This window comes from Episyrphus balteatus, chromosome 1, assembly GCF_945859705.1.
Source record: "Episyrphus balteatus chromosome 1, idEpiBalt1.1, whole genome shotgun sequence".
NCBI classification, from domain to species: Eukaryota; Metazoa; Arthropoda; class Insecta; order Diptera; family Syrphidae; genus Episyrphus; species Episyrphus balteatus.
In genome coordinates, this window is record NC_079134.1 from 70,271,760 (window position 1) to 70,296,588 (window position 24,829).

At 37.5% G+C, this 24,829-nt stretch overlaps 2 protein-coding genes across 2 annotated transcripts; both read right to left on the minus strand.

Moving 5' to 3' along the window:
* Positions 1-8,944: 8,944 nt before the first annotated feature.
* On the minus strand, positions 8,945-15,850 carry LOC129906428 (uncharacterized). Its single transcript, XM_055982206.1, has 4 exons — positions 13,892-15,850; positions 10,953-12,467; positions 9,430-9,694; positions 8,945-9,015 (listed from the first exon to the last, which is right to left on the minus strand). The coding sequence occupies exons 1-4, from the start codon at positions 15,848-15,850 to the stop codon at positions 8,945-8,947; spliced, it is 3,810 nt and encodes a 1,269-aa protein (XP_055838181.1).
* Positions 15,851-21,499: 5,649 nt separating this feature from the next.
* Positions 21,500-24,502, minus strand: LOC129906433 (uncharacterized protein K02A2.6-like). Its single transcript, XM_055982215.1, has one exon. It carries the CDS (start codon positions 24,500-24,502, stop codon positions 21,500-21,502), a length of 3,003 nt encoding a protein of 1,000 aa, XP_055838190.1.
* Positions 24,503-24,829: the final 327 nt, after the last annotated feature.

Genomic DNA, 24,829 nt, shown 5'->3' on the forward strand with positions numbered 1-24,829 from the left:
CTCCCGAAGAGAAGAAGAAACACAACGATTGGCTGAAAGAAGATGCAAAAGCTGCTGGCTTCATAGCTGCATCATTAAGCTCACCGATCGCTGAACTTGTTTTGACATGCGAACATGCAAAGGACATTTGGGATAAGCTATGCGCTCGTTTCGAAAGAAGCAGCATCCAAAGATTAAATATGCTTATAGACAGTTTCTTTCAAGCTAGAAAAGAAGACCAAGAGGACATAAGTGCACACATTGCGAAATTGCAAAAGTTGTTTATGGACCTCAATGATGAACTTGCCAAGCATAAAGAAAATACTCTATCTGAGAGGATTCTAAATGGTCGAATCATGTCAACTCTAGGCAAAGAATTTGACAATTTTAGAGATTTGTGGGATACGATTCCTGCAGAAAAGCAAACACTTAATCTGTTAATTGAAAAACTTTGCACTATCGAGACAAGGGAAATTAAGCAAACGAATACGATTTCTAGTGAAAGCGCTGCTTTTGTTGCAAGGCAACAATTCAAGAAGAAGAAGCAACCAGAAAAGAATAGCAGCAAATTAGACCGTGCAAAAATGAAATTTCCATGCAATAAATGCAAAGAGTTAGGGCATTGGGCAGCTGAATGTCCACAAAATAAATCCGTACCAGTACACATCAAGAATTCAAGAAAACAAATTGCTCTGATGACGTTCTCTCTGAACGCAACGATGAAGAATTTATTAAGACAAAACCAATGGTATTGTGACAGTGGAGCTTCAAGACATATCACACCTAACAAATCGCACTTCGAATCCTACTCGCGATTTGATGAACCTGAAGTAATATGTCTGGGGAAACAGGATGTCACAATGAAGGCATATGGTAAAGGCAACATCAAGATTCAGGCGAGCATTGATGGGGTGTGGGAAGATGCAACTTTGAAGGAAGTATGGTATGTCCCCGATGCATGTGCACAACTTTTCTCAGTAAAGGCTGCAGCTCGAAATGGTTTCACTACAACCATGAATGATAAAATTGTTACAATCAAAGACAGTAACGGTGAAGTAGCAGTCAATGGATATCTTGAAAATGAGCTGTATGTTCTAAGTATTCAAGTTGTCAAACCATCAAAAGACGTGCAAGTGTACATGTCAAAAGTTCCAGAAACCCTTCAAGTGTATCATGAACGTTTTGCTCATCAGAATAAGCGTCAAGTGAAGAAAATTCTTAAGAAGATGAACATACAAGTGTCTGAAAGTGGAGAAGAGTTTTGTGACGGTTGTGCTGTTGGTAAAATGCACCGACTTCCCTTCAATTTAAGATGTGATCGGTCAGTAACTGTTGGAGAGCTTATCCATGCAGATGTTCTTGGGCCGACTGAAACAACATCAGTAGGAGGATCTCGATACTATGTCTGTTTCAAAGATGACTTTAGCAAGTATCGAAGGCTGTTCTTTTTGAAGCACAAAAGTCAGGTATGTAAACCTCTTGAAACTTTCCTTAATGAAGCTAGAACCAATGGGCACATAGTCAAGAAATTGAGATGCGATGGTGGTAGGGAGTTTGACAATAAAGAAATTGCTGACTTACTGTCAAAATTCGGCATTGAACAATTTATTAGTCCTCCCTATACGCCACAACAGAATGGCGTCGCAGAAAGAGAAAACCGAACTATTGTGGAAGCAGCTAGAAGTATGAGAGTTTCCAGCAAGTTACCGAAATGCCTGTGGGCTGAAGCATGTAATACAGCAGCATATGTTTTGAATCATACAGGACCTACACCAATTGAAAACAAGGTTCCGTATGAATTATGGTATGGGAAACAACTAAGATCTCTTAATCATTTTCGTATCTTTGGCACTGGTTGTTATGTTCACGTACCGAAAGAACAACGAAAGAAATTCGATGAAAAAGCTGTGTATGGAAGAATGGTTGGATATGTGAATGAGAAAGATGGTTATAGAGTTTGGATTCCAAATCAAAAGAAGATTGTATGCAGTCATGACGTTATTTTCAAGCCAGAGGTAGTCTGCAATTCGAAGCCCGAGAAATTCGAAGATGAAATAAGAAATGATGATACAAAAATTCAAAAAGAAAAAGAAAAGGTTGAGTTTTTGATCATCAATGAAGGAGAAAGTAATCTAAGAAGATCAGAGGTTGTATCGGATTGTCTTGAAGAAAATGATGCGATTGTTGAAGAACCTATTGAAATTGATCCTGAATCTGACAATGAAAAAAGTGAAGCTGATGGCGCAAAAGTAATTGCAAATGAAGTCTTCAACAGAAGAGAAAGAAGAATGCCAAGCTGGATGACAGGAGGCGAGTTTTTGATGTTGGCAGAAGAAGGTAATTTCAACAAAGAACCGAAGTCTTACTGTGAAGCCTTAAAGTCTCCAGAAAGTATGGAATGGCTTTCAGCAATGAAAGAAGAATTATCATCTTTAGAAGAAAATCGAACTTGGGAACTTGTAGAAAGACCCGAAAACTTGAAAACTGTTCAAAATCGTTGGGTCTTCCGTGTGAAAAATGCAACAAACGGTGAGAAGCCTCGATACAAAGCACGACTTGTTGCAAAAGGGTATGTTCAACAAAAAGCTTTAGCTGCAACGAAAAGATTAAAAATGCAGCAGTTTGATGTCAAAACAGCATTTTTATATGGTTCTCTTGAGGAGGAAGTTTACTTGGACCAGCCTGAAGGTTTTCAAGATGGAACTGGAAGAGTATGTCGTTTAAAAGGGAGTTTGTATGGACTCAAACAAGCCCCTCGTTGTTGGCATAAACGTTTCCTAAGTTTCATGGAAAAGACGGGTTTGAAGAACAGTAAAGCTGATCCATGCTTATTTTATCGCAACGAAGAAGAAAAAGTTTTGTATGTAGCTATTTACGTTGACGATGGACTAGTTTTGGGCAACAACGAAGAAGAAATTCAACATTTTATGCATGAACTTAAAAATGAATTTAAAATAACTATTGGTACTCTTGATAACTTTCTTGGCATGAAGATTAAAATTACAAGCGATGGTTCAATTCACTTAAGCCAAGAAAATTATACAGAAAGAATTTTGGAACGCTTCAAAATGGGTGAATGTAATCCAGTTACGACTCCAGTGAGTCGGGAGGAAGAAAATTCATCAAAATTTAAAGAAGTTGAGGAGCAAGTTCCTTATAGAGAAGCTGTTGGGAGCTTGATGTATTTGGCAACAGCATCAAGACCTGACATTGCCTTTGCGGTAAGTTCTGCTGCCAGAAGAATGGAAAATCCTACCAAAGATGACTGGAATAGCGTTAAACGTATTTTTCGTTATCTCCGTGGTACAAGCAAGTCATTCATAAGATACCAAAGCAAAAACAAACAAAAGCTAGAAATATTTAGTGATGCTGATTTTGCGGGTGATCTTAAAACCAGAAGATCAACTAGTGGTGTAATTGCAATGTTTGCTGGTGGGCCTGTTTCATGGACAAGTCAACTTCAACGTACAGTAGCCTTATCAACAACTGAAGCTGAGATTATGGCTGCAAGTGAAGGTGCTAAGGAAGCTATGTGGCTTAAACATCTTTTGCAAGAACTTCTTGAGCAAAACGAACCGGCACCAACATTGTATATTGATAATGCAAGTGCTGTTAAGTTGGGAAAGAATCCAGAATTTCATAAAAGATCAAAGCATATTGAAGTTCGCCATTTTTATGTTCGAGAGCGTTTTCTTGAAGGTGAAATACAATTGGAACATATTCCAGGATCTGATCAACTAGCAGATTTGCTTACAAAACCTCTTGAGCGTGTTCGACTTCAGATGCTACGGAAGAAAATAGGTATTGACCAATTACAATAGTTTTTATATTTTTTGTTTGGTGTTTTTGGAGGAAGTGTTAGAACGTTTTTAAATCACCGAACAAATAAAACACTTTATCAATCTGTTAACTGATAAGGAATTTGTTTTTATCAAGCAAAATTTTATAAATTGTATTTATTATTATCAAATGAAAAACTGAACATAAAGGAACGTTTGTTAAATAAATTTTTAAATTGTTTGATTAAAACGGTCTTTTATTTAAAGGACATTTGAACAAAGGTAATCTTAACAGGATGCTGATGTAAGTACAGGGCACAGACTTTCTCCAGAAATGACATTCTTCAAATCGTACGCACGGAAAAGCATACCCATTTGCCATTTCCATTTTGCCCATTCGCTAGGACCTTCTAGCTTATCGACTGAGACCTTGAATTCATTTGCCATTTTTTTTTTTTATTTTTAAATTTTCTTAAATTTCTTGAATTCTTTCTTCTGATGCAGTTCACACCAGACCTGGGCCCATAACCTGTTAAGAATACCTTGTTCAAATGTCCTTTAAATAAAAGACCGTTTTAATCAAACAAATGAAAAACTGAACATAAAGGAACGTTTGTTAAATAAATTTTTAAATTGTTTGATTAAAACGGTCTTTTATTTAAAGGACATTTGAACAAGGTATTCTTAACATGAATGATTATAGTATGGAAAATACGAACAGGCTGCCAACTTTTTTTTATTCAAAATGGCGGCTCCAAAATGGCGGAAAGAATGAGCGTTAAAATAGAATTTTCATTTTCAAAACAGTATATAAGCTAGAAATTGGGCTAAATTCATTTCAGAAAGGTGTTAGATTTAAGATTTAGAACTCATAGATTCATATTCTTTACAAAAAAATCAAAAAATTGGGAACAAAGTCCAAAAAATGCCAATTTAGTAAAACACACTTTAAGACCCCTAATTACGCTATTTCATGCATTTTTTTTTAATTTATTACAATTTTGAGATCTCTTCTATTTATGTTTCATAAGAAAATTGAAAATATTGGGGTTATATGGTTGCCAACTATGTTTTTAATTAAATATAAGAAAACATGATATAATGAAAAGTTTCAATGTTCAATAAAACTGAGAATTTATTTTTTCCGTAAACCAAAATATACTATTCTAATAGGTTTTAGCGTTTTAAATTCAAATCCGGAGTCAAAAAAAATTTATGACGTCACGTTTTCGAGATATAAGCAGATCAAAATTAATTTTTATCTTCGAAACGTGACGTATATCATTCAGTGTACCAAATACTATAATCATTCAGTGTACCAAATTTCATGACTTTTCGTCCAGAAATGGCCGTGCAAATGAATTTTGTCGCCAAAAACGTCAAATGGCACCACTGTGCGGCGTTCGATTCCCACCTGAGTCGAAATAAATTTGGAAGTTTTTTTTAACTTAAACATTGCAAATAGCATTCGCTTGAGTCAAAGCTTATGCAATCGGACGATATAGCGGGGACATCGAAAGGTGCCCCAGCTACAGAGGAGAATCCAACGGCAATCAAGCCAACGGCAAGTGAGCCAACGGCAACAACAGCCGATATGGGTAAGAGGAGACGGCAACCGCTGAAGCCACAGCCGAACCTTGTGAAACGTCGTTCCACTAAACCTTCTGCTAAGCTGCCAGCTGAAGAGAAGGAAACGGCGCGCACAGCAAATAATGAAGCGGCAGCTAAACTACATCAGAAGCCAGAACATGATGACGTTAACTATATGTCCGACGGGGGAGAAGGGCATTTCGTTTCGGGTGACAGCAACAAGTTCGCTGTTCTGTCATCCCCAGAGCCGTCATCAGACGAAGAAGAAGAGGAGGAGCAGACCCTCCAAACGAAAATTAATGAGTTTGAGAGGAAAATGGATGCCCTCAGACAAGAAGTTGCGCCCCTGATCCAGCTCATGAAAGCGAAACAAGAAGCCCGCAGAGCCAAAGAAAAACAACAGCTCGCAGATAAGGAAGCCGCTAAGGCAGTCAAAGCAGCGGAAAAACAACAACAAGAGCAGCTTCGACTGCAGGAACAGCAAGTCCTTGAACCCCAGCGACAACAACAAGCTCCAAAGCAAAAGCAGGAAGCCAAGCAGCAACAGCGGCAACAACAACAACAATTGCCAGCACAAAGTGCACAACAACAACTACAGCTGCCCGTCCAAGTGTCAGAGCAGCAGCAAGAAATGCCACAGCAGCAACAACAACAACAGCCAAAACAGCAAAACAAGCAGCAACAACAACAAACAGCACAGGCAGACAAGCCCAGTGGAAGTGAGCAGCAGGTACGGACTCAACAGCAGCAGGCCCAGGAGCAGCAGCGAGGGAAAGTACACCAGCAGCAGCCACAGACAACACGAAGCAAAAAGGAAAATGTGCCACCCATTAATGTGTTCAGGATGGACCTAGAGGACACTATAAAGCTATGTAAGTCGGCCATAGGCGAACATTTTTTTATTAAAAGACTTAGTAATAGTAGACATGCTATCCACTGCAACACAGTGGAAGAGCATAAGAAAATTAGATTTTTATTAAAAGAAGCCACCACTGAATACTTCAGTTTTACCCCTAAGTTGGAGAAAATCCAAACGGTCCTTCTAAAGGGCATAGATTCCTGCACGGAACCCCAGACGCTCTATGATGAGCTCTGCCGCAAAGCGAGCGATGATCTCGAGATCATCAGCGTCAAGCCATTCCAAACGGCTTTGTCCAGGCGGGAAAAACGGAAGCTGCCGATATTTTTAGTACAGCTTTCACCCAACAGCAAACTGGATGGTTTGAGGATTATCACCGTCCTCAACTACCAGGTTGTCACTTGGGATAAATTAAAAAGGCGCGGTGACATGCTTCAATGCGTGCGCTGCCAAAGGTTCGGCCATGCCGCAGCCAACTGCGAAATGCAGTCGCGCTGTGTCAAGTGTGGAGAGAACCACAATAAGGGGGAGTGCAAACTCGGGGAGGAACGGGTCGAAGATAAGGCCCAGCTAAAATGCGCAGTCTGCGGAAGCGTCGGGCACCCTGCTTATTATCGGGGCTGTCCGAGGTTTCAGCAAATGAAGCAGCAGAAAACGGTGGGGCAGGCTGTCGTTGAAAAACGTCCAGTAGGGCGTGCTCCGATTGTCAACTCAAGTATATCTTTCGCCCAAATGGCGCAAAGAGCAATACCAAAGGCGACACAAAAGACACCAAAGGTTGTCCAACATGCCTCCGTGCCTAAAGCACCGGCGGCGGAATCAGAGGTTTTGACCTTGTTACTGAGCATTCAAGCACAGTTAACAGGGCTTCAAAGCCAGATAAGGGAGCAGACAGTGAGGGTAGATCATATCTTCACTCAACTGCCTAGCTTAACGCAACTTAGGTCGTAATGGACGCGCTGTCAGAGAGGCCCTTTGGGATCCTAGCTGTGAATGTAAATTCACTGACTACACGGAGAAAAATGAATCTAGTATTTTATACTCCATATGACTAGTAAGGAAATTAAAGTAAAAAGCCCTAGATTTTAAGTAAAATTTACCTTACGTATTGAACATTTCTTGTTTCCGTAAAGTTATTTTGACAAGAAAACTATGGTGAATAGAATAAAGTAGTACAAACTTTACCTGTAGTAATATTTTCTTTATGTAAGGTAAAATATATTTTCAACTAAAACATTGTATCACTTTTTTTACTTTAAAATTCTAGTTAAAACTATTTAAGTGTTTCTGGGTGGATTTTGCAAGTTTTACCTTACAGAACAGTGTCCTAGATACAAAAAAAAAGACTCATGGTGACATTTAAAAGTGCGCCATTTCGTTTTCCCTTTGTGTGTTTTTTTCTTTAACATAGTTGAGTGCGGAATAATTCTAGAAAAAGTAAGTGTCTTTTCCATTTGTTTTTATAATTTGTAGTTATGTGAAAATTTTTTAATAAATTAAATCATTAACAAAAACAAACAATAATTGTTTTCTTTAAGCTTCCAATGGAAATGATTCTTTTCATGTCGACGAGTTTTAACATGAAATGCCTAATGGAGGAGCACTGTTTCGAGGATTCAATAAAAGAGGATTTAATCTTCGATTTCTGGAACGAAGTCTTACACCAGAATTTTACATCATCATGTGTTTTTTTTTTTTCTTTTGGAAAATATAATTTTTTCTTTCAGTACCTATTTTCTGTCTTATCTTTTGCATCGTTTTCTCCGTAATTGCGGCTGGGATATTCTTAACAAATTAAGGTAATTTCATATTATTAATAATAGTTTCCTGAAGAAAATTGTAATGCAAGAATCTACCAATATTGTAATAAAATAAAAGTGATAATAATTATTGAAAAAGATAACTGGCTCACGCTCACTTACTTCGTACTAAATGGTTTAGAGGGGGAAATACGTGTTACCTAAGTTATGTTTTCCAATAATTGTTATTATTAGTACTTTTATTTTATTATAATATTGGTAGATTCATGCATTACAATAACTTCTTTAGGAAACTAACATTAATAGTATAAAATTGACTTTATTTCCTCATACATTATTTACCTTCCACACCAGTTCAAGTTACTTTAAAAAGAAGTATTTTCAGCCTTAAAGTAAGGTAAAATATGTACCTTACTTCTAGTAATTTTTGTTTGAAATTCATAATAAAAAAGGCTTTACTGTAAAGTAAATCAGAAGCTACGAATTTACTAGAACAGTTAGGTAAATTTGATCTTATTGGGGAGTCATCCCTATATTAACTTTACATTATAGTTAAATGTACCAGAAATAAGGTGGTACATGCCTTATTTTCTCTCCGTGTAGGGTCGAACGTAGAGCTAACCTTTTCCAGTTGTTGAAAGATCTATGTCCCGATGTGTTTATGGCTAGCGAAACTAAGCTAAACCAGAAAAATAAACTGACAATATCGTAAGAAGAGACCGGCCCGACTCCACTCAAGGGGGCGGTGTTGCAATCTTCATACGTAAAGGCATTAGTTATAAGCTAATATACAATAGTGAAAACGCGAAAATTTCGAACGCTTGAGGTGTGCATTGTATGCATCCCTCTCCAGCATGGAAAGCGGGTGAATGCAGTCGCAGCTTATGCGCCAGAAGCACCTCAACCAACTGACTTTACGGCAGAACTCGAAAAACTTTTTCAAGTCCTACGACTGAATTTGGAGAAAAACTATATCCTCATGGCCGGTTATCTGAACGCCAAACACCAAGATTGGGGAAATCAAATACAGAATCAGCGAGGTAATCATCTGTGTATATAAATAAGAAATAAAGCAAATAGTTTTTTAATAATGAATTATTTAATGTAATTAATCAAAAAAAATTAAAAAAAAGTTCATGGCCAGAATTTGGATAGATTTTATCGCGGAGCTAAACAATTTTTGATGTGAACACGGTGATGGTCAAACAGCAAGAGAGCGAGTTAGCTTTTGTGAAAATTAGCATTAGCTGTAGTTTTTAAGTATGCATTAGTATTAGTTGATAAGCAAGAAAAAGAATAAATCTGCATTGGCCGGTAAGATGAGAGAACATAAAAGAATTTAACAAAGATGAAAATGGAACATAGAATAATTTAGGGTGCATTGGTAAATGTTTGGTTTTTTTAAATGTTTGTGCAGCACATTTCAGAACATTCAGCCCCCCCTGGAAGACTCTTTCAGCACTAGGAAGTGGGGCTACTTTAGCAATTGGACGAATGTAGGTTCCAAAATTCGTTTGAATGGTAACAACTCTGACTTCACCGTCTTTCCCAGGATGGACTTCTGGGATACGACCGATAATCCATTTTGAAGGTGGCAAATTAGTTTCTTTGAGAAGGACAACATCATTAACTTGAAGATTCATCTTCCGTTGTTGCCACTTTGGTCGATGCTGAAGGGATGTCAGGTATTCCTGATGCCATCGCTTCCAGAAGCCTTTGAGGAGGGTCTGTAAAGCAAACCAATTAGTTTTAATGTTATTGTTTGCAATATTGGATTGAGGAACTGCGATATATTGCTCCCCAATCATAAAATGTGATGGACTTAATGCAGTCGGTTCTGTATCTGATACATGCCACATTGGGCGTGAATTCAGAACACCTTCGATTTTTGTTAATAAAGTGTACATCTCTTCGTATGTCAATTTGCTGTCACCAATAACTCGTTTGAGGTGAGTCTTGACAGATTTTACACCTGCCTCCCAAAGCCCTACAAAATGAGGGGCAGCAGGAGGTATAAATTTCCAACTTATATTATATTTAGAAAGGTGATCAGCTACAATGGTGTTATGGTGTTGACTAATAAGTTGACTATACATTTCGTCGAGAGTACGTTTTGCTCCATGAAAGTTAGTTCCATTATCGCTCCAAATTTCGCTTGGTTTACCGCGACGCGCGACGAAACGATCTAGGGCTAACAAAAACGCATTTGTCAAGAGGTCTCCCACTAGTTCCAGGTAGATTCCTTTTGTAACGAAGCAAACGAATAAGGCTATATGTATATGCCTTTACAAATTTCGGATTTCGTAAACTAGTTGACCGCAACGTGATTGGACCGGCGTAATCACAGCCAACCTTGCTGAAAGGTCGGGAATAAAGTACCCGATCAATTGGAAGATTACCCATAAGCTGCTGTGAAGTTACAACACGTTGACGAAAACAAACTTCACAATTGTGTACTATTTTACGGATGAGATTTCTACAGCCGAGTATATGATAACTTGCTTTAATTAACGAAAAAGTTAATGTTACTCCCGAATGTAAATATTGATTATGTTTATAAGTTACTATAAGTTCAGATATCGGACGAGTTTTACATAAAATCATAGGGTGTTTTTGATCATAGCTCAGAGTTGATTCCTGAATACGACCTCCAACGCGAAGCACTCCGTAGGAATCAAGAAAAGGGGTAAGCGATACAAGTTTATTTCTTTTAGGTAATGGTTTATAATTCTTAAGAAGATCGATTTCAAACGAAAACAACCAAAACTGCACCTTTTTGATAATAACAATTTTAGAATGTAATAATTCTTTAGTAGACAAAGGTTCAAAATTACGATGTTCAGGGTCTCGATAATAGTTAGATAAAAACCGGCGCACATATGCAACTATACGAATAAGTTTATTCCAGTTAGATACTTTTTTAATCAATTTATCTACAATAATAGGATCCAAAAAATTGTTAGTTTGTAAATTAGATACAAATACCTTTGTTATGGGTACTATTCTCTCTTCTAACTCTTCTTCTGAAAACTCTTCAGAAACGGTGGTTGATGTAGGCCAAAGATTTCTGTCCAAGCTGAGCCAATGAGGTCCTTTCCACCACATCTCATTTGCGCACAAATGTGATGGTGAAATACCACGAGAAGCAATATCTGCAGGGTTGCTGGCCGAGCGTACGTGGTTCCACATCTTACGAGGTATTAAAGACAATATCGCCGACGTGCGATTGCCAATAAATACCGACCATCTTTTTGGGAGTGCTGACAGCCAATGAAGAACTATGGCTGAATCCGTCCAAGCAAATATTTTGGTTTCTTTCTCCTGTAAAGAAATCTGAATTTTACTTATTAGACGAGTTAAAAGAAGAGCTCCACAGAGTTCAAGTCTGGGTAGCGAGAGTATTTTAATAGGTGCAACTTTAGTTTTAGCTGCCACCAATGAAACTGATACACTTTTGTCTGGGTTAACGCTTCTGCAATAAACAACAGCTCCATATGCGTCTAATGATGCATCGCAGAAGCCATGCAATTCGTAATTGCTTTTGTTCGACCACATTATCCTAGGGATACTCAAATTTTCAAGCTGATGAAGTTCTTGATGAATTAATGTCCAGCGATCAGCAAGATACTCTGGAGCTACTTTGTCCCAAGATAACTTTTCTTTCCAGATATCCTGCATAATAATTTTAACTCCAACTACCACTGGAGCCAAAAATCCTATTGGGTCAAAAATTCTAGATGATTCAGAGAGTATCCGACGTTTAGTGACAGTGTGACATTTATCCAAGCGAACCTTGTAGTAAAAAGAATCCCTCGATGGACACCATTGCAAGCCTAATAATTTTACTGAGCTTGATTCCTCAAATTCCACTGGAGACAATTCCCTCTGTTGTTCTGGCATAGACAGCAGCAAAGGCCAGCAGTTGGTTGTCCACTTTCTGAGATGAAATCCGGCAGATTTTAATAGTTCTACAAGATCCTTTTGCAGCTTAATCACATCATCGATAGAATCTGCCCCAGTCATTACGTCGTCGACATAGAAGTCGTTAAGGATAACGGATGAAGCAACAGGATGAGAAAGAGCGGATTCAAGAGCTACTTGTTTCAGTGATCGAACAGCTGCCGAAGCAGTGCCATAAGTGACCGTAAGAAGACGATAATGTTTTATAGGACTTTCAGGTGTTTCTCGCCAAACTATTCTTTGAAAGCCGGTATGTTTAGGTGATACCCATATTTGACGGTACATTTTCTCGATGTCCCCCGATATTGTGTATTTATGCCGACGAAATCTAAGGCATATCGAAAATATATCACGTTGAATTGTGGGGCCTACGAGAAGACATTCGTGTAACGAAGTACTATTATAAGATTTTGCTGAACCGTCAAAAACTACCCTTATTTTCGTTGTGCTACTATCATTTTTAAAAACAGCGTGATGGGGTAGATAGTAACAATTGTTGTTATCAATTGCGATCTCATTTGAAGTTACACTCCGCTTCAACTGAATAAGCACACAAATTTTCAAAGGTATTTTGTCCATTTTTTCCTAAGATTGAGCTTTCATGTAACATTTGATGATGTTTACAGTTAGCTTGCGATGTAGAGAAACCAAATCAGAAAGAATAATTCTCAAAGTACCGCTATTTTTTTTCGTGTTCTCTTACAAAGCGTCCCATATGGAAAAATGCAGTTTTTTTTGCGTCAACTGAATAGACACACGGTCTTTCAAGGTCAATATCTTCGTTGTTTATGAGAGTTTTGAGGTGTTTAGCATACCAAATCAAAGGTTGAAATGTTCTCAGTGAGATTTTGTCATTTAATTAAAATTTAAAAAAAAGTAGTAGATTAAAAGCTTTGAATACTGTCGACAGAGCTAAAATTAATTTGTTAACGGAACAAGTACTGAGGTCAATTTTGATGGCCCCCATGACTTCAATTATCAATCCATCAAAATTGACCTTTTTCAAATGAAAAAAAACCACTTTGCGTCACTCATTTTTCCAGCTCATATGGAGTCTAGAAAATTCTAAACGAATACCTTTTTGTTGCTTGTTTAAAGTTGGTTTCTTTTGGTCTTTTAATGGGTTAAAATGATCCGTGCTGTTAATTTCTCTGCGGAGTGTTGAAACACTTGCAGAAACACCAGCTTTTTGTTTGATTTTTGCCCCAGAGTCAAATGAATTGGAGGCAGATCTCAAAATTTCTCGTCGATTAACTGCTATTTTTGCCGTTTTTTACCTTAATTCATATTTTTCCTGTACGAACTTTTATTTTTGAGGTACGAATAGGCAACACACTAAAACTCCGATCAATTTTGGTAGCTATAGCAGACCCGGTCAGTACTTGTTCCGTTAACAAATTAATTTTAGCTCTGTCGACAGTATTCAAAGCTTTTAATCTACTACTTTTTTTTAAATTTTAATTAAATGACAAAATCTCACTGAGAACATTTCAACCTTTGATTTGGTATGCTAAACATCTCAAAACTCTCATAAACAACGAAGATATTGACCTTCAAAGACCGTGTGTCTATTCAGTTGACGCAAAAAAAACTGCATTTTTCCATATGGGACGCTTTGTAAGAGAACACGAAAAAAAATAGCGGTACTTTGAGAATTATTCTTTCTGATTTGGTTTCTCTACATCGCAAGCTGACTGTAAACATCATCAAATGTTACATGAAAGCTCAATCTTAGGAAAAAATGGACAAAATACCTTTGAAAATTTGTGTGCTTATTCAGTTGAAGCGGAGTGTACCTCTTCCATGTGTCCTAGTGATAAGTATTCATTCATAAAACTTGTGTATTGATTTTTTAAATCAGGATTTGAAATAAATTTTCTTTCGATTGACTGTAGTCGATTTAAAGCGATTGAAAGAGAATTTCCGAAATAAGGCCTTTGATTTGACGTGAAAGGTAATTCTACCACAAATTTTCCATCTGAATGGTGAAAGTGAGTGTTAGTAAAACTATCTTCAGCTTGTTGCTCTTCTAAAGAAAGGACAGGTACATATGACACTTCCTCTAACCTCCAAAACCTCTCAAGGTCGAAACATTGACTAAAGTCTAATTTTGTGCAGAAATTAACAACCCCAGAAGGTTTTTGGTTAAATTGACCAACAACAGCCCAGCCAAATATTGTGGGAATCCTTTCCGGTGATTGATGATCTGCTCGAGTTGCTGGGCCAGTTATGATACTAAACACCTTATCTGCACCTATCAAAATATCTTTTTCGCCAGGCTCATTAAAAGTTGGATCTGCAAGATCGAGTAGCAAAAGACTTGAATCTATGTTACCGATTGAAAACGATGGCAATACCGAAATAAGTTTTGAAATTACGAAACAATCAACTTCAACGAAACTAGAGTTAAAACGAGAGCGAAGGTTGGTGGTAACTAATCCATTAGTTACACCAGCTGAAGTTGATGCAGTTCCTGTTATTGGGATACGAGATCGTTTGCGTTTAAGGCCCAGGCATTGAACTGCACGTTCGGTTATAAACGAAACCTGAGAACCTGTATCGAGCAACACGCGTATGTTTTGAAAAGATCCCTGGTTATCTTGAATCTTAACAATTGCTGTAGGAAGAATTGTTTGAGACGAACAAGAAGATTCAAGCGAATGATTAGAAACAATCGTAGGATTTGTGGGAGGTGTTGTATTATTAGGTTGAATATTATTCGAAGAAGAAGCTTCAATTGCTGGATTTTGTGTAGGATGAACAAGTGAATGGTGACGAGCTTTGCACGTCTTACACAGAAAGTTTGACCGACATTTATAGGAACCATGACCTTGACGAAGGCAGTTAAAACAAACCGAATGTTTTTTGACAAATTCACGACGAGAAACGACATCGAGACTAATAAAATCTGTGCATTGTGGCAAGATATGACTACCATGGCATTTGGGGCAAGTTTGTGTTGATTCTACATAATGTGATCGAACTGATGCGAGGGGTTTCTTTCGTGTTGATGTAACCGAACTGCATGCTTCTAATACACTACACCGAGATTGCAGAAAATTTAACAATTGGTCTATCGAAGGATCTTCTTTGGCACCTAAATTATCTGCCCAAGCTTGTCTAGTGTCCGAATCTACCTTTTGCAGTAGCAAATATATTAGCCAAGGATCACGATTGTTACACTGCAATGCGTTTAATCCACGAATAACTTCGTCGGCCCCATCTGTGATCTTACGGAGTAACTGAATATTTTCGGAGTTGGACGAAGGTAATGAAAGAAAAGGTTCAACAAAAGCCTGCACAATAAGATTCTTTTTTTCATATCTTGCCTCTAACCTGTCCCAAGCCTCGATATAATTATCTTCCGAACATCGCATATGTTTTAGTAAGCCCGCAGCATTACCTCGCAGAAACGATTTGAGGTATTGAAACTTTTGCGAACCGCTTTTATTCCGGTCAACCGAACTTTGAAAAAGATCCTTAAACTCGTACCAATCCTCATATTTGCCATCAAAAATGGGAATATTAGCAGTTGGTAACTTAACCGATGATTTTTGTGTTGCGGAGTTTAAAGTTTTTAAAAAGGAAGTCTGTTGATCTGCTAATTTTTCTATTATTGAGTCGTCAGCGCTAACGTTCTGAGAATTTAATTCACGAACCCTATTTGTAAAAACCGAATGGGCTTTTAAATATTTTTCTTCGTATTCTCCGAACTCAGGACCCGGATCAACAAAATTTTCCTCATCACAAAAATCGCATAGTTCATGATTTAGAGACAAGAAATCTAACCACGCTTGGTAAAGTCTTTCTAAACGAATCTCAAGCTCTGATAACGTGACGTCTTCTGGTAAAGAATCTGCATAACCCGCCGCACGAGTCAAAGTGCCTTTGGCATGGCCCCGTTTAATTTTAATTGCATTCATAATTACTAAATTATAATTTATGATGCCAAAAATTCGAATAAAATGTTCAAAACTGTTTCTTCCCCTTTGTATTCAATATCACTCATTTGTTTCATAGAATTTTACTAAATCATTTATGTATAACACAATTATTTCAATCTATTTTAGCATGCACATTAAAAAAATCATATTTCATCCATACATATGTCACTTTCAATTGCCATATGCAATTACAAGTGCAGCTTGTTAACTGTTTTTCAATTAAATGTCTTACCACGATTGCGTTTCATAATGTCCAAAAAATTAAAAAAAATTGTTTTAATAATCCGACAACGAAGGACCAAAAAATGTATATAAATAAGAAATAAAGCAAATAGTTTTTTAATAATGAATTATTTAATGTAATTAATCAAAAAAAATTTACAAAAGTTCATGGCCAGAATTTGGATAGATTTTATCGCGGATCTAAACAATTTTTGATGTGAACACGGTGATGGTCAAACAGCAAGAGAGCGAGTTAGCTTTGTGAAAATTAGCATTAGCTGTAGTTTTTAAGTATGCATTAGTATTAGTTGATAAGCAAGAAAAAGAATAAATCTGCATTGGCCGTTAAGATGAGAGAACATAAAAGAATTTAACAAAGATGAAAATGAAACATAGAATAATTTAGGGTGCATTGGTAAATGTTTGGTTTTTTTTAAATGTTTGTGCAGCACATTTCAGAACAATCTGTATAATTGGATGAGTCAAAAAAATATTGAATATAGGGTTGATCTGCTGGCTACTGAAAGGCCATCGTTTCCAAGAAGCGGTTCTTTTCTGGATTTATTGCTTCTAGACTCAAGACTGACAATAACAGACTCTGTGGGCCAACACCCAAGAAACTGCCTTCGTACAATTGAGTACGACAGCGACCACTGCGGACTCGCCGCCGCAATACAGCTTCCGAACGAACTTGTGGAATTGGAGGAGTATGTACCGGAGCACTCTTACAACTACGGTAAGATGCGCTGGCCACGCTTCACCAACGCCTTAGCAAGAGAGCTGCGTTCGAATAACATAGCCCCTCCAAATGACAGAAATCTGTCGAACAGTGAGATTGATGGTTATCTCCAACAGATGGACGATACCATCCTACAAACGATGAACAGAACAATACCCAAATACAAAGAACGTGACCAAAATAACGTTTACCGAAACGCGACTATTGACGCACTCCACAGACAAAAAAGTGGACTATTGACAAGACTTAAACGTTTATACCGGCGATTTACCGACCCACACGATCTGGAGATTAGAACACTGAAGTCGTCAATCAAAAACATCAACCAGTTGATCAAGGAAAATTATAGGTTGTCTATTAATCTGTATTGGGACAACAAAATTCGGGCCGTTAATTCTAGCGACCCGAGTATGTTTTCGCAGATTAATAAGATTTTTAGACGGAATGATCAAAACGAGCTTCCGTGTCTTAAGCTCCAGAGAACTGTGGAAAACAGAGACGTACTTCTGACCGCAGGCATAAATCCAGGGGAGGCCATCTTGGACGATGACCTCTTTATAATCGAAGATCCGCAAGAGAAAGTGGAGGCGGTGGGTACTGCCTTCCAGCAAGTGTACAAGGTTAATGCTAGCATTAACCCGAACCATGACCTGGAAAACAGGGCCCTCCTTCATCACTTCTATCTACGTAATGATATTACGCAATGGCGATCTGAGAATCGCGGTTTTAATAAAGAGCACTTGGCAAACGCCATCATCGCCGAGCATGCTGGGGCTAACACCCTGTTAGTTACGAAGGTAGAGCTCAAGCTCATCTTCGATTCATTAAAGAAAAAGAAATCAGCAGGAGTCGATGGTATATCCAATATTGTATTACGACATCTACCGCAAGAAGCTATTGACATTTATGCCACTCTGTTCAACAACGCTCTGAATAATGCATATTATCCAAAGCGTTTGGAAAACAGCAGTGGTACATCCTCTACCGAAAAAGGGAAAGGACAACTCCAATCCGGCAAATCTCCGGTCGATAAGTCTCCTTCCAAGTAACAGCAAAGTATTTGAAAAAGTTATCAATAGGTCTCTGTCTCAGTGGGCTGAGGACAATAATATCACTAATAGTACTATAATATTACTATTCCAATGAAGTTTTATACAATAGGGCCAACATTGATAACTTTATGCTGAAGCTTGTTCGTGGCCACGTTTCAAGAGCGATGGCCTCTTCAAATAGCTACATTTTTGGGGCTTACTACCCTAACGACGAATACTTCAAGAGTGTGTGTTTAAGCGGCTATATTCCGCCTGAGGCATTCCTCTATTTAGATAGTCGGGGGCTTGTACAGGATAGATTGGCAGTTCCGCTAATCTACCACGTCGGGTGAAGAACCGTGGACAGGCGACTGCTGTATGACATTAGGCGGAGAAGGGCGTCTTCGGTTCAGTAGGACTGTGTCCGATCGGGACCGAAGAGATAGGGTAAAACAGGAGAACCAGTTTTGGTGGCTTAGTAATTTGTAGTTTGTATTGATATGATAAAGTGGTCTTTGTTTTTATGTCTTGGCCGGCTTACATAGTTTTAGGTGTTTAGTTTTAAGTAGGGACAGTCGGGGTGGCACAAAAAAAAAAAAAAAAAAATACAAAAAAATACAAAAAAAATAAAAAAAAAAATACAAAAAAAATAAATACAAAAAATACAAAAAAATACAAAAAATACAAAATTTCTTGCTGTGGCTGTTCTAGTTTTTAAGTTGTTTTAATTAGTTTGTAAGTAGTTTTAATTAGTTTGTAAGTTTTTAAAATAAGAAAAAAAAATGATAAGATTCCAAGTTTTTTTAAAATTATTTCTTGGTGAAAAATAAAAACCATTGAAATATAAGTATTGTAACGGAATGGATGATCCTATACCACTATCTACGAAGTTATGCTTTTCAATGAGTTTCATTAATCAACAGGATCTCAATAATTCTCAAAAAAAAAGTGGTTTAGGTTGCCCAGTCGACAAAGTGCGGGTAGGCACGCTAGCGATGGCCAATAGGCTTGCTCGTCGGAGGGGTGGGTTTTTGCACCTGCCACTGGACTGCCGTTTACGTATAAACGTGCCTTAATTTGAAAATGAAATAAAAGAAAAACTAATATCTAATAACAAAATCACTTTGTTTAGCTAACAACACTTCACTTTGGGAACTTCAGATGTTCTTCGTTCCCGAGTGTAACCCTCCCACTGTTTATTGCACTAAGCAAAAAAAAACGCCTTGGTTACCGCTCCACTCTATGTTTATTCGCGATAACCCCTAAAGTAACGTCGAGTTAAAACTAACCCTGTCTGACCTTTACCCCGTCTAAACTATCTTCATTCATGCCACTTCCCTAAGCTCACTAAAAAAAAAAAATTATTCCAACGACATAGTGTATGTCAAAAATACGCCAAATATATCACTCATATACATTATTCATATTATTTATTAAAAAGAAATAATTAGATAGCTATAGTCAATTAGAAAATATATCATGCATCGTTTCAATATAACTATCAAACTAAAATAATTTGAATTAATTTATGTTTTCATTAAAGTCAATTAAACTTCTTAATTCTTATAAAATGAATCTTTAATTCCATACATCAATCAAATTTAATTTCTTATTAAAGTTACTCTAAAACATATGGAATTCAATAGGTCATCGACCCTATGTATGGCTCTCTTAAATTTAGTTTCTTACTTGATTTAAAAAAAAAAATATTAATAATAAAAAAGAGAATACATTTATCTATGTCTTAAAAATCATATCGAAATCACTCAATGTCGTTGCGTATGTAGATGATCTTCATACTCATACAGATTATTATTCTGTTATTAACATAGCCTGTTAATCGTATGTTAACTCACTGTTGTTGTTAAGTTAGGCTTTTACTTCTGTAACCAACCTTTTTTCTAATTCTGTTCGATCAATACAATCATATGATAAAACAATATATATGCTCTTAAAAGCTTACAACATAGGACTCACCGAATCTCTCCTCCAGCTAAGTAGTGCGCAAAACTTGTTGGCGGGTAAGATGTGAAGAATTGAGTTTCTTTATAAACTCTTATACTAAAAATTCGCTATATAAAAAAATAAAAGAAATTATGTTTATCATATGTATGTAATGGTGTTCTGGAATGAGTTGGAGTTTTTACTTATCTTTTAAATTTTGTCTTGAGTGATTACGATCAGAGAGCGGCATACATATATAAGTAGTTCATTTGAGATAGAACAAAAAAATAAAACTTATAATAGAACAGATGATCTCTGGACTTCGATGGCGATGGATGGTTAGGCGGATGATGTTGGTGGATTAAGTTGGAGGATGTTTTGCTGAGGTAAGTAATCGCAGGTAAGTGGGTGCAATTCCAACGGGATTATATCGCAGTTGGATAACGCGTATTTTCTTCGTATTTTTACTAATGTTGGCGAAGAAATATGAATCGATAATTTCGTACTTTTCGCAAACTATGTATTTGCAAAATTATCTTGATCGAGCTGGAACTCCTACGATAGTAACCTTTGCAAGAGACAACTAGGGTTCGGTTTCTGTCTTCAAAAAGAATTCCTCGAAAAGGGTCTGATGCTTTGATCCTAAGCTTTCGATATTTGGTGTACAAACCAAGCACCTTTAGGGCTTTAAAGAGGTGTCTTAAACCCTGGTAATTTCGGGAAGCTTGTCTCGCTCGCGATTTCGCTGACTGGCCGTGTGTCGACAGCGACACACGTAGTCTTTGTGACACTCTCTCAAAGTACCAGCCAGCGAGATTACTACTAATTTCGTAAGTAATTACGCCTGCTCCTAAATTGAAAATCATCGGAAATTAAATGATTCTATGTATAATATCTCACGGTTTATATGAATTACCTTTCGCGATACGAATTTTAGAAATTCGATATGAAAGTCCACGCTTGTCCTGACGTTTTCACGATACGAATGAGCTTCGTGTCTCTACACTGGCTCAGGACACAACGCACTTTTATGCTCAATATTGCTTATACTTTTAATATAAAAAAAAAATCATTGTAAAAAAAAAAAAAAAAAAAAATTGCCATTAATTTGTTTGCGAAAGTGGCTTACAATTTGGGGATTAACTCCCGCTTTCCCTTGAGGTTACAAAGCTCAGTGTCGCTTTAATACTTTTGCGACGAATTGTCGATTTGATTTATCAAATAAAAATCACAACTTTAATTCGAATTTAATTATATAAAAAAAATTAATTAACTTATGTAAACGACTTTAAAAAAAAATCTCTACACCCAGTAGATATCAACTTTTTTGTCGACGAAGATAATTTTGTTAAACTCTTTGCGTCAGGCGATTTGATCTTATCGAGATGATGGTTGATAGCGAAAAGAAAGTATTTTCGCCACGTTTATGCAAGCATGGTTATCTGGTATGCAATGAGACTAAAACGATATTTCGTTAAGTTGTAATGGAACAAACATGTATTGAATCAAATTCGTGGCCGAGTTCGTACATGTGTCATATATTTAATATAAAGGCTAGTATTATGCCGAAAATAAAAAAAAAATTTGGGATATAGTGGCCCACACACAACTTTCACATTTTTGGTATTTTTATGCCCAAAATGGGAAAGAAAATGCCACTAGTGTGTATTTAAAATCGGATATTGTTATATGTTACTCACGAATGTCCTTACCATGTACAACTCCTAGGTCATTACCACTTAAATCAGTAAGCTCATATAAGCTATTGCCTACTATGCTCTTAATTAATGCTGGAACAAATTTTGGGCAAAGTTTTGCATTCCTGTTTTTAGAGGCATCGCTTAGTATAAAGTTTCGTTTGAACACCTTCTGGCCTATCTTATACAGGCGACCTTTGCTCCGTAAGTTGTAACTTTTTTCATAAATTTTGTGTGATTGCGCTAAAGCGTCTTTAATTCTCTTATGAATTATATTCATTTTTGCCGATTTCGGAATGATAGTAAATTCTGGGTTGCTCAGGCTTTTAAGTTTTTTAAGAAGTTCATAATCCGAACCATGCTCGATCTTACTATGGCCAAAGAGAGCTTCATGGGGCGACATACCAATCGCGGAATGAATGGTTGACCGCAGAGAACTAACGATGGATTGTAGATGTTGATCCCAGTGACTCTGTTCTTTACCTATATATGATCGAATTGCGGCAAGGATGGAGCGGTTGACTCGTTCGCTCGCATTCGATTGTGGAGCATATGATGCTGTTTTTATATGTTTCGTGCCATAGTTTGTCAGAAATTTTGAAAATTCTTTCCCAATAAATTGTTTACCGTTGTCGGACAATAACGACTCGGGTACTCCGAAGATTGAAAATACTTCATCTTCCAAAAATCGTATAGCATTTTCCCCAGTGGCTTTTCTTAAGGCTTTAACAAGCACAAATTTAGTCAATTGGTCAAGACAAACTAGAATATGTGTGTTACCATTTTTAGACCTCGGGTATGGACCCAAAAAATCCACATAGACATGTTGGAATGGCCTGTCTACTATGAATGCCTGTCCCATTGGTGGTCTTAGGATTGAATTCGGTGCTTTTGTCGTTTTGCATACATCGCATTGTCCTACAAACGATTTCACCTGAGCCGCCATATTAGGCCAGTAAAATCGATCGCGTAAACGATACAGTGTCTTGGCAATCCCACCGTGAGATGCTTTTGGAGGCTCATGCGCTAACTGTATTAAGCTTTTTGTTAGCAAGGATGGAATCCAGAGCTTCCAAATGCAATCATCCTCGATAGGATCACCCGTACAAGGTTTCACCTTTTTATATACGTAGCCATCTGATAATCGATGATCGGGTAGTTGGTTTTGGTTAGTTTCAATGGTATTAATTAAATCTTTATATTCATCAGATTGAAATGTTGGATCCGTGAGATCAATTTGTAAAACATCGCTGGCACTTGATTTATTATCCAAAGATGCTATTTCATCTACACTATAGACCCTAGAAAGCGCATCTGGAACAACATTTTGTGTCCCCTTTCTATGAGCTATGTCGAATTTGAAGCGTTGAAGCCGGAGGCTCCAACGGGCTAATCGTCCGGTTAAGTCTTTTTGACTCATTAGCCAACGCAGGCTGGCATGATCAGTGACGACTGTAAATTCTTGTCCCTCTACATAGGATCTAAACTTTTCTACTCCAAGGACCGCTGCTAAACATTCTAATTCGGTGATGCTATAGTTTCGCTGCGCTGGAGACAACTTGTGGGAAAAATAAAAGATTGGCCTTTCAATACCGTCCTCATCTTCCTGACACAGAACACTTCCTACACCTGTCGTAGACGCATCACAAAGTATCTTGAAAGGTTTTTGAAAATCTGGATTGATTAATATAGGTGAAGATGTTAAAGCTCTTTTGAGTTCCTCAAACGCTTTTAAGGCCTCTGGCGTAAAAACAAAAGTTTTACTGTTTTTGGTCGTATCTGACAACGGTGCAGCTAGAGCTGAATAATTGTTTACAAAACGCCTATACCAACCAGATAAACCCAAAAATCTTCTCACTTGTCTTTTCGTTTTTGGAATGGGAAAATTCTTAACGGCAGAAACTTTATCCGGGTCTGTCCGGATACATCCACCCCCTATTATATAACCTAAGAATTTTAATTCTTTGAAACAAAATTTCGATTTTGTCAAATTAATGGTTAAGCCAGCGTTTTTCAAAAGCATTGCAAGCTTCGTAAGAATGGTAATATGCTCTTCAAATGTCGAGGAAACTACCAACAAATCATCCAAATAAACATAGATGTGTTGTCTCAATTCATGTGGCACCACTTTGTCCATGAGCCTGCATAGCCTTTGTGCAGCGTTGCAGAGACCAAAGGGCATTACCGTGAATTGATATAAGGCTCTGCCAGGCACGGTAAACGCGGTCTTTTCCCTTGATGTTTTCTCAAGCGGTATCTGCCAAAACGCGTCCTTTAGATCCACAGTGGATATAAAGTGCGTGTTTGTTTGGCGACTAAGCAGACCATCAACATGATGAAGAGGATATGCATCTTTTTTCGTAACTTTGTTTACTTTTCTGGAGTCGAGGCATAATCTATTTTTCCCAGGCTTTTGTACTAGTACCATGGGTGAGCTCCAGGCACTCTGGCTCTCCTCGATTACTCCCAAAGCAAGCATTCTATCCAATTCATCATACATCAGCGCCTGTACCGCGGGAGAAACCGGGTAATGCCGCTGTTTCACGGGCTCAGCATCACCTGTATTTATTGTATGTTCTTCTAGCTTCGTTTTACCGAGCCCAAATTTGGCTGCGGATGGAAACAAGCCTATAACACTTTGTAGTTTACTTGTCTGATCTGGAGATAGCTCGTGAGCATTTGAATCGCGACAACTATCTAAATCTATAGAAGATATCTCTGAAATTATCTGAGGTGCAATTTCAAAGGATTTCCAGAAATTGACACCTAGATACAAGGTTTGTTCCAATGAGGGAACTAAATATAATGTTATTTGTTTTGTTATTCCTTTATAGGTTACTGAAGTAGTAAGTTCACCAATAATAGGTTGGTTCTGACCACTAGCTGTTCTCACTTTTGAACAGAAGGATTTAAATGAAACACCCTCTGATTTAACGAGGTCAAGACATCCGGCTCCTAAGCAGCTAATGCTTGCGCCGCTATCTAAAAGTCCTAACATTTTTTTCCCGAAAATCGTTACGTTCGCATATGGCCTTAGGTCATCAGAATTATGAAGCTTTGTAGCGCAAATAGCTTGATGTACTTTTCGTTTATTTTTAAATCTCTCTCTCAGTTTAAGTACATGATTTGTAGGCTTGTTAAAGATACGATCTCACACCTCATAATACTTTGTTAAGCGCTCATGTAGTGATGGAAATTTTTGATCGACTTTCGGAGGTGATTCATCTTTCTTATAACTAACTATGGCAGGTGGTCTTTTAAGGATTTCGATTTTAGAATTTTGATTGAAGCAATGTTCAATTTCTTTGGATAGTCAGGTGAATTT

Coding starts and splice junctions, on each gene's coding strand:
- LOC129906428 (XM_055982206.1), bottom strand. CDS start 15,850: ATGAATGCAATTAAAATTAAACGGGGCCATGCCAAAGGCACTTTGACT. Junction 12,468..13,891: donor ATTCAGATGGAAAATTTGTG/GTAGAATTACCT, acceptor GTGCTTATTCAG/TTGAAGCGGAGTGTAACTTC. Junction 9,695..10,952: donor GAATAGTACCCATAACAAAG/GTATTTGTATCT, acceptor TTTGCTTTACAG/ACCCTCCTCAAAGGCTTCTG.
- LOC129906433 (XM_055982215.1), bottom strand. CDS start 24,502: ATGTTAGGACTTTTAGATAGCGGCGCAAGCATTAGCTGCTTAGGAGCC.